Genomic DNA, 10,445 nt, shown 5'->3' with positions numbered 1-10,445 from the left:
AAAGAATTATAAATGCTAAAACTAAAACTAAGTTGATAACTGAGAATCAATAATTGATAACTGAAATGATAACTATTGAAACTAAAATTGAAATGATAACTGATAATTGATAACTGGCAACTGAAATGATAACTGATAACTGAACTAATAACTAAAAAGATAATTGATAACTGATAACTGAACTGAACAAAGGAAGTAAGGATATGAATACTCCCTCTTCTGAATGATGAACAACCTGTTTATTTGAATATTAAACTGCGACCTCAGGCCCAATATATATATCTGCACAAACTGCAGCCTCGAGCCCAAGTATACATATACATAACTGCGACCTCAGGTCCAAAATACATAAAGCATAAACTGCGGCTTCAGGCCCAAAGATGCATAAAGCATAAACTGTGGCCTCAGGCCCAAACATGCATAAAGCATAAACTACGGCCTTAGGTTCAAGTATGCATAAAGCATATAAACTACAGCCTCAGGCCCAAGTATGCATAAAGCATATAAACTACAGCCTCGGGCCCAAATACAGGTGTTCAACATTCAGGAATTTAAAAACAGAAACTAAGAATCATACTACAATACATGATAGTAAAATATTGAATCACATTAAATTACAAGATACTGGAATACTGGATCATACTAGGTTACATAATACTGACATACTGAATGGGACTAGACTGAGACATGAATTGTTGAACTGAATATGAATACTGAAATTTCAATTGTATATGGCATACTGAGTAATCTATACTAAGACTCGGGGGCATCACACCAAGTCTATATTGAATACGCACTAAGCTCACAACGTTCAGAATGAAAGTCATGAGCGAGTTATGAAGCTAGAGAATAGAAGTTCCACAACTATTCAAGGAACTAGGCTTAACTATATTTCTGAGGCAACTAGTAACGTCCTAAAAGAAACGTAGTGTAGGGAGAATCATTAACATTCCCAAACATAGAGAGTTAGCCTCACATACCTCAACTTCTCCCTTTAGTGATACTACAATGATCCACAATACTAAGAACCTTCAACTACAATAGAAACATCCAATGGAACCCAATATTAGTAACAAATTCCATAACTTAAGCCATTTAGGCATATTATCAAACACCTTATAGGCATAAATCTCTACATCTCATCACCATATAATTAGTTCATATAACTACCACCATTCATCAATAATTTACCCCACCATCATGATTAACTAATTTATAACTCCCAAAATCACATATATGACCATCCATCCACACCCAACCAACAAAGTTCCATTAAATAAACATTTTTCAATCTCTATAATAGTTGTGTAATCAAATTGGGTACTTATGGTTTCCAATCGCTACACCAAGAGTTCCAATACTTATTCATATTCATATTCCCTTAATAAATCCATAATTGTAAGTCTAAGGGTGTAGGATTACCATTTTGGAAGAATTCTTGCAATACCCTCCTTTGAGTTCTTGAAGATCTAAGTATTTTATGTGTAGATTTCATCAATACTAGTGTATAAATGATGGAATTCACACCAAGATAATGGGGATTACTACCTTGAATATGGGAGGGGTTGGAGGTATTGATATGGTGGAGGAAACCCTAAAATTCTTCCAAATAAAGTGGGGAAAATAACTCCCAAAGGTTTTATATCAAAATAGGGTCGGGTTAACAAAAACACGAAGATTTGCACAGCCGCAGCGCATGGGGCGATGCATGGGGTGGCGTGTTAATGAAAAATATGTTTAGAAACTAAATTTGGAGGTGCTCTGTTAATTTACATAGCCGCGCCGCATGGGGCGGCGCAATAGTGTAAAATTTTGTACTGCTTTTGGTAATTTGATCATAACTTCTGGTAGGAGTGTCCAAATGATGAATGGTTTAAAGCTTTAGAAACTAGACTTGAATATATTTCATTTGATAGGTTGTGAATCACATAACACCTTATATAAATGTAGATATGATCGTCCAAAGTATAGTCTTGTTCGTGCTCATTTAGAATTTTAGTCTATCATGTAATTTTCCAACTTAGCTTAGACTTAGTTCTTTCCTTGGACCCCAAATCACTTATGATATGTCTCGTACACTTATTACTATAACCAATTGATAACTATCACATTAGTACTCATTTAATGCATCCACAACTAATTCAAATTTTTGGGGTGTTACAGTGGCATTAAGAAAACCAAAGGCTTATTGCAAAAACTCAAAATAAGAAGCTACGAACATAAAATAAGAAGCTATGAAAGGGAAAAATGCGGAAAGTAAAATAAATATATATAAGAGGAGATTTAGTCGAATATACATAAGGTATAATGAATATATACATAGGAACGTAACTTTATATACATACCAAAAGTAAAAGTACGAAAAGTGCAATAAAATGATAAAATTATGTACAATACAAAGGTAAAAAGAAAGCATAAAAAATATATAATGTAATACATATAGTCATCCAAATAGGGCTACCCTCTCAAATGAAAGCTAGCATTGTCCTCAATGCTAACTAACCAAAATAAGCACAAAATAAGGAAGAGAGGAAAAAGAAACTCCTCATTGGCCCTCCGTCTGCATAGGGTCTTGAGTCTAGGTCCCTGGGTCCTCAGGCTTCTCGGGAACCTGTGACTGGCTCCCTGTACTCTATGCCTCCACTGGGACCTAGGCCTGGACTGAATCCTGGGCATGTACTGGAATCTGGGGCTGGCTAGAGGAACCACCTTACGGGTCCTCCAACTCTATAATAACATCGTCAGTACGGGGAATCACTCTCTTCCTCTTGGGTGGCCTCTCTGACTCCTGCTCTAGCTAGGGCTGGGCTGCTGAAGTCGGGTCATGCAATAACAGATCCAGAGGCAAGTGATCTGCCTTCAACCTCTCTACCTCTACCCTTAGCTCTTTCACCGACTCTTTTGAAGCCTGAGTCTTTCTCATTTTCTTTGCCTCCCTATCAGGCTCCTTCAATGCATTTCCATGAGAATCAACAGCATCTATGAGCTTCTTCTGGTTGTCCAGAAGCTCCTTCAGAGTGTCCTCCACTGACTGTGGGACTTGTGGCGGAGGAGGTGCTGACTGGGCTTCCACCAAAGTAGATAATATAGACAGCTTAGAAGTGGTTGTCTGCATCCAGTTGTTGATGCTGTCAAAGGTCTAGTTTAGGCGGTGGGTAGTCAAAGGATATGTAGTGGATGAGGGGATCTCTAGAGCTGTAGAAGTGGAGGGTCCTGGGGCCATGACTGTTATGGCGGAAGGAGGCTGAGTAGGAGCCACTACTATTGTTGGCTCTTCAGACTGGCCAGTTGAAGTAGTGACTTTGCCCTTAGGGTCCTTGGGGTTGTCGGGACACTTGGTGTTGTACCAGGAGAACGGTGCCTTTACTTTCACTTTTACATCAAATCCCCGTTTCTCCATATCTAGGTCTTCAAAGTACATGGTTAGGAAATTGTGGAAGGGATAGGATTTGTCACCTTAGTTCACCACCCGTGTAATTACCCGGGACATCACATTCCCGATGTTGATCGGGAACCCCACCATAATCGATGCCACCAATATAGCCTGGGGGATAGGAAGTGAGTTGTTGTGAGTGGTAGGGTCTATCCTGCTACACACAAATGTTTCCCGCCCTTTAGCTTCGAAATTCAGTGTCCTCCTCAGAATCTTCACTCCCACAGTCAACCAATCTGGGGTGGTACCTGGAATTGCCAAGTACTCTGCTAACCAAGGACGAGCAGCCTCACCCAATGCCACCTTTTCTAGATACAATGACTCATCCTCCTTCGGGAAGCCCAAATAATCATTTATTGTTTTGTCATCAAATTTCACTTTCAAATTCCACACTTTGGTTACTGCGGTTCCCTTTTTGATGTGGGCAACATTCATGTAAAACTCTTTCACCAAGTGCTCATTGGCATCCTCCACATGGCCTATGAAATAATCCCATCCCGCTCTTTCTCTGACTGCCTCAACACATTGGGATTGTGAGGCATGAGGTCCCGTGTGATGAATTTCCTCTCTGTTATTAGCTTCCTCTTAGGCCACCACTCTCTGAACTTGTGGTAGGCCACCTCACTCACAAATCTATCTTGCCAGGCCTCCGAGTTTCTGGTTCTCTCTACCCCTCCTACTTGGGGCTCACCCTCTCCAACTTCTTCTCTTTCTTATTCTACGGACCCCTCCCCGGATAGTGAAGTTGTAAGTGAGGTGGAATATTCATTGCCACTGCCTGTAGTTGAGCCCTCAGATGACTCAGAAGATATATGCACTGATGCTTGGGCAGTGGGAGAGACCGGAGGTGTATCCCTCAATTTGTTCCTCTCTGGCTAGTTAGGAACATACTCTGGCACGGAGTCTGAGTCAGATGCCTCCCGGGAAGGCTCATATTCACTCCTAGATTTTTCAATAGCTCTATCAGCAGCCTTTATGAGCCTTCTAGTGTTTTTGATGTTTTGTCGGGCTTGTGGGGTCAATCTTATCATGCCTCGTCCCCTACCCCGGGAGGACTCTCCTTTTCCTGATTGTTGATCACCTTTGCCTCATGATTTCACCATGATCAGAAGTGAGATGCACTGTTGATTAATCGAGACTTAGCAGTTGAATTCGTGCAATTAGAGTGATGAACAGTAATTTTTAAGCTCTGAGAGTAAAAGGTCGAAAAGTTCAAACTGAGGGCCTCATGTCCTATTTATATAAAAAGGACCTGGGGCCCATCTCACCTACCCACCGTGGACCGCACAAAATGGCACCGCGGTCCGTGGTACTCAAACATGAAGCACTCGGGAGATGACCAATGTGGTCCGCAAGAAATGCAATGTGGCCGCAGTGGTCCACCGTGGACTGCACAAAATGCGTTGCGGCCGCGGTGGCAAACTTCAGAGACTCCTCATTTTTGACCAAATACTCTGTGATCCGCATTGAATTGTTGCCCCCACAAAGAGGCTTTTGTGGCCGCACAAAATGCATTGCGGTCCGCACAGCAAACTTCAGAGAGTGTGCATTTTTACAACTTAGTCCTGCACTGCATCAAGAACAATCCTACAACATCTCACAACTAGTTAGTCCAAAAAATAGATCCTACACTAAGGAGAGAATCAAAGAAAAACAAAAAGAAAGACACATGGGTTGCCTCCCAAGAAGCGCCTGATTTAACGTCGCAGCACGACACAAGTTACCATCAAATCACTTTAGATAGAACTGTGCCACCATATGGTTGTCATCAATCTTGCCCAGGTAGTGCTTGACCCTATGCCCATTAACTCTGAAAACCTCCCCATTTTTGTTCTTCAAGTCAGGTGCACCAAACGGAGTCACAAATACCACTTCAAAAGGTCCACTCCATTTTGACTTAAGCTTTGTCGGAAACAAACGTAACCGAGAGTTGAACAAGAGAACCAAATTACCCACTTTGAACTCCTTGCCACGAGCATATTTACCATGAAGGTACTTCATCTTGTCCTTGTACAAGGACGAACTGGAGTAGGCATGGAATCGGAATTCATCAAGTTCATTAAGCTGCTCCACACGAAGATTTGCTGCCATATCCCATTCAAGATTCAGCTTTCTCAAGGCCCACATGGCCTTATGCTCTAACTCAACCGGTAGATGGCAAGCTTTCCCAAACACCAACCAGTACGGAGACATAACAATCGGAGTCTGGTAAGCAGTTCTATAAACCCATAAAGCATCATCCAACTTCTTTGACCAATCGGTCCTATTTCCATTGACCGTCTTTGACAATATACTCTTAATTTCCCTGTTTGAGACTTCGACTTGGCCACTCCCTTGAAGATGATAAAGAGTAGAAACTTTGTGATTGACGCCATACTTTGCAAGCAAAGTGTCAAAAGCTCTATTACAAAAATGAGACCCCACATCACTTATGATTGCACGAGGAGTGCCAAACCTTGTAAAAATGCTCTTCTTGAGAAACGCAACAACACTCCGGGCCTCATTGTTGGGTAAAGTCATGGCTTCAACCCACTTTGAAACATAGTCAACTGCCACAAGAATGTATGTGTTCCCACACAAGCTAACAAACAGGCCTATAAAATAAATTCACCATACATCAAAAATATCAACTTCAAGAATGTTATTGAGAGTCATCTCATCTTTCTTCGAAATTTCACCCGCTCTTTGGCATTCGTCACGCCTCTTCACAAGTTCACTTGTATCTTTGTACAAAGTTGGCCAATAAAACCCACAACTAAGAAATTTTGAAGCCGTCCTTGCCTCGCCATGATGGACACCATAGGGAGAGGAATGACAGGCCTCTAAGATACTCAATTGCTCCTCATTCGGGACACATAGTGGCAGAGCCACTCATTGGCAAGGGGAGTCAATTGACACCCCTTCGTCCCGAAATTATACAGCACGGATAGGTTAATATATATATATACACACATACTATGTGTTAACTCCCCTTAATTTCTTCATATGCTTGCTTATTTATATTTTGACTCCCCTTAGTAAAACTCATGGCTCCGTCACTGGGGACACACCTTCGGATCATACCATTCGTGAAAATCTTGAACAAGTACGGCTCATCCCAATAGAAATCCAAACTATCACGTTTGAGCTTCTTCCTTTAGTTAGAAGAGAGCTCACACGGGATTATACTAGTCACAAGGAAATTAGAAACATCCGCAAATCGTGGCATACCATTCACCGACACCGAAATGAATTGTTCGTCGGGAAATAAATCATTGATCTCTAGGCCATCACGAGACCTCCCCTCCTCTTCCAAGCGGGACAAGTGGTCCGCCACTTGGTTTTCACTACCCATCCGGTCAACAATCTCCAAATCAATCTCTTGAAGTAACAAGACTCATCACATCAATCTAGCTTTGGAATCCTTCTTCATCATCAAGTATTGGAGTGAGGCATGATCGGTTTGGACTATGACCTTGGCACCCATGAGATACGGCCGAAATTTCTCCATCGCGAACACAATAGCCAAAAGTTCTTTATCGGTCACCGTGTAGTTCACTTGAGCATCATTCATTATCTTGCTCGCATAGTACACCGGATGAAATATTTTGTTCTCTCTTTGACCCAAAACTGCCCAACCGCAAGATCGCTCGCATCGCACATGAGCTCAAAAGGCAAGATCTAATTGGGTGAGGTAATAATAGGAGTGGTGGTCAACTTGTGCTTGAGAAGTGCAAATACTTTCATACATCTCTCATCGAACACGAATTTGTCATCTTGTTCTAATAACTTGCATAAGGGATTCACTACCTTTGAAAAGTCTTTGATAAATCTCAGGTAGAACCCCGCATGCCCAAGAAACTTCTAACTCCCTTGACAGAGGTAGGGGAGGGAGCCTTGAAATCACATCAATTTTTGCTTTGTCCACCTCTATACCATGCTTTGAAATTTTATGCCCAAGAACTATGCCCTCTTCCACCATGAAGTGGCATTTCTACCAATTAAGAACAAGATTGGTTTCTTCACAAAGGGCCAACACTCTATCAAGATTTTTCAAACATTCATCAAACGAATCACCGACAACACTAAAGTCATCCATGAACACCTCCAAAATATCTTCTACCATATCGGTGAAAATGGTCATCATACACCGCTAAAATATAGCCGGTGCATTACACAACCCAAAAGGAATCCTAGAAAAGGCAAAGGTGTCATATGGACAAGTGAATGTGGTCTTCTCCTTATCTTTCGGAGCAATCAAGATTTGGTTGTATCCAGAATACCCATCCAAGAAACAATAGAAGGCACGCCCAGCAAGTCGATCTAACATCTGATCAAGAAAAGGAAATGGAAAGTGATACTTGTCGGTCACTTTATTCAACTTGCGGTAGTCCATGCATACCCTCCACTTGATGACGGTCCTGGTAGGAATCAACGCATTTTGCGAATTTGCAACCACGGTCATGCCGCCCTTCATCGGTACATATTGCACCGACGAAGTCCAAGATCTATCAGAGATGGGGTACACAACCCCGGCATCCAACCACTTGATCACCTCCTTTTTCACAACTTCTTATATTGCCTCGTTCAACCTCATTTGATGTTCCAAGGAGGGCTTTGCATCATCTTCTAGAATGACTTGTGCATACAGAATACGGGGAGTATTCCCTGAATATCGGCTAAAGTCCATCCAATTACATTTTTCCACTTTTGAAGCACCGCCAATCTGGCATCAACCTGTATGATAGTAAGACAAGAAGAAAGAATAACTGGCAAAGTTGAACTAGGGCCTAAGAACTCATACCTGAGGTGTGGAGGCAACGGCTTCAACTCCAACACCGGAGGTTCCTCAATTGAAGGTTTTGTTGGTGGAGTCTTCCTATTCTCAAGATCCAAAGAGAGTTTCCTAGGCTCATTAGAGTAAGAGCACATTCCTTGTAAAGCATTCACGCACTCCACTCGGCCTTCATCCTCATTTACATCAAGATTCAACAACACGACCTCTAAAGGGTCCTCCACATTGATCATTGCACTGGTATCATCAACTATCACTACTGTGACAAGGTCCACAAAAGAGCACACCTTAGAATTGTTGGGTTGCTTTATTGACTTGAACACATGAAAGATCACTTTCTCATCACCCGCCCGAAAGGTGAGCTCCCCTGCTTCCACATCAACTAAGCCATTCCTAGTAGCAAGGAAAGGTCTTCCTAAGATGATTGGAACTTCATAATCTACCTCACAATCCAAGATCACAAAATCATCTAGCAAGATAAATTTGTCCACTCGGACAAGGACATCATTAATAATACCCAATTGTCTCTTCATAGTTCTATCCGTCATTTGCAATCTCATGGAAGTAGGCCTCGGTTTATCAATACCCAAAGTCTTGAAAACTGAGTAGGACATCAATTTAATACTTGCCCCCAAATCACATAGAGCTTTAGCAAAGTTCGCACTCCCAATGGTGCAAGGAATGGTGAAAGCACTGGGATCTTCTAGCTTCGAGGCCATTGAGTGCATAATTGCACTAACTTGGTGGGTCATCTTGATAGTTTCGCAACCCATGGATCTTTTCTTTGTCACCAGGTCCTTCATGAATTTAGTATAGCCCGGCATTTGTTCTAAAGCCTCCACCAAAGGCACATTAATGGATAAGCTCTTCATCATATCAATAAACTTTTTAAACTGATTCTCATTTTTCTGTTTCGCGAGCTTTTGAGGATAAGGTGGAGGTGGCCTTGGCAAAGGATCCTTGGCTTTAGGCACAACCGTTTCCGGCATGTCTATTATGTGTTCCCTAGACGGGTTCACGTCATTCTGAGTCTCCACCTCGGCATCTTGAATATCAATCCTAACTTCTTCATGCACGTTCTCATCAATCACATTTTCAACCACCAAAGTAATTTCATCATCTTGCAACTCAACTTCATCACTCAAAATTGCTTTTTGCTTGGAGGCATTCACATCACCGCCTCGTCCACTTCTTGTAGTTACCACCATAACATGATTGTTCCCACCCTTCGGGTTAACCACCGTATCAGTTGGTAGAGCCCCCTTAGGACAAGTATTCAAGGATTGTGAGATTTGGCCTAATTTAACCTCCAAGTTGTGGATTGAATTATTGTGGGAAGCCAACTGAGCATCAAAGTCCGAATTCTTTTTCATAATCTATTCAAACATCATTTCAATTCTCCCTATTTCGTTATTGGATGAACTAGGACCTTGGGATGGAAATGGGGGTGGACTGTTAGGTTGTTGATACATTGGGGGCCTTTAAAAGCCTTTCCCCTGATTTCCTTGATTGCCATTGTTTCAACCTCCCTAATTGTTGTTACCACCCCAATTGTTGTTGTTGTCATTCCAATTACCCTGGTTGTTCTGATTATTGTTCTGATTGCTCTAATTGGAATTTTGATTGGTGTTCCCCCAATTACTATTCCATTGTTGTTGTTGATTGCCCCAATTGACTTGGGGTCTCCATTTTTGTTGGTTGGAAGAATTGCCCTTTTGGCCTTGGTAGTTATTCACGTATTGCACCTCTTTATTCTACCCATCATAACCATCATCTTGGAATCTACCACAATCATTGTCAAATTGATCTGAACTCCCTTGATTATGTTAAACTCTTTGTCTTTTTTTGTTCACTAGCATGTTGACACCCTCCATAGCATTTACTTGGCACGGATTTTGAACTTGTTGTAATTGTGCCTTCGCTAGCTGGTTCATTGTAGTTGTCAGCTCTGCTATGGCCTACCCATGGTCATGTAGCTCTTTGTGCAAGTGAGTGACCGTGGGGTCACCCTGGGGTACATTGACTCTACTTTGTCAAGCTGAGGACGTGTCAGCCATCTTGTCAAGAATGTCACAAGCCTCATCATAAGACAGCTTCATAAAATTGCCCCCAGCAAGTTGGTTCACTATGCATTGGTTTGTTATGTTAATGCCCCGATAGAAATTCTGTTGGATCATTGCCTTAGTCATATCATTGTTGGGGCATTCCTTTACCATGGTTCTATATCACTCCCAAATC

The 10,445-nt window shown here is 41.8% G+C and overlaps 1 protein-coding gene across 1 annotated transcript; it reads right to left on the bottom strand.

The window, feature by feature from the left end:
• Positions 1 to 5,164: 5,164 nt before the first annotated feature.
• LOC138881554 (uncharacterized) lies at positions 5,165 to 9,580 on the bottom strand. Its single transcript, XM_070161788.1, has 6 exons — positions 9,050 to 9,580; positions 8,363 to 9,004; positions 8,062 to 8,149; positions 5,967 to 6,027; positions 5,660 to 5,834; positions 5,165 to 5,335 (listed from the first exon to the last, which is right to left on the bottom strand). Exons 1-6 carry the CDS (start codon positions 9,578 to 9,580, stop codon positions 5,165 to 5,167), a joined length of 1,668 nt encoding a protein of 555 aa, XP_070017889.1.
• Between the last annotated feature and the right edge of the window lie 865 nt (positions 9,581 to 10,445).

Source organism: Nicotiana sylvestris, chromosome 11, assembly GCF_000393655.2.
Source record: "Nicotiana sylvestris chromosome 11, ASM39365v2, whole genome shotgun sequence".
NCBI lineage: Eukaryota > Viridiplantae > Streptophyta > Magnoliopsida > Solanales > Solanaceae > Nicotiana > Nicotiana sylvestris.
The sequence above is the reverse complement of the archived record's forward strand: the minus strand, read 5'-3'. Positions and strand labels throughout refer to the sequence as shown.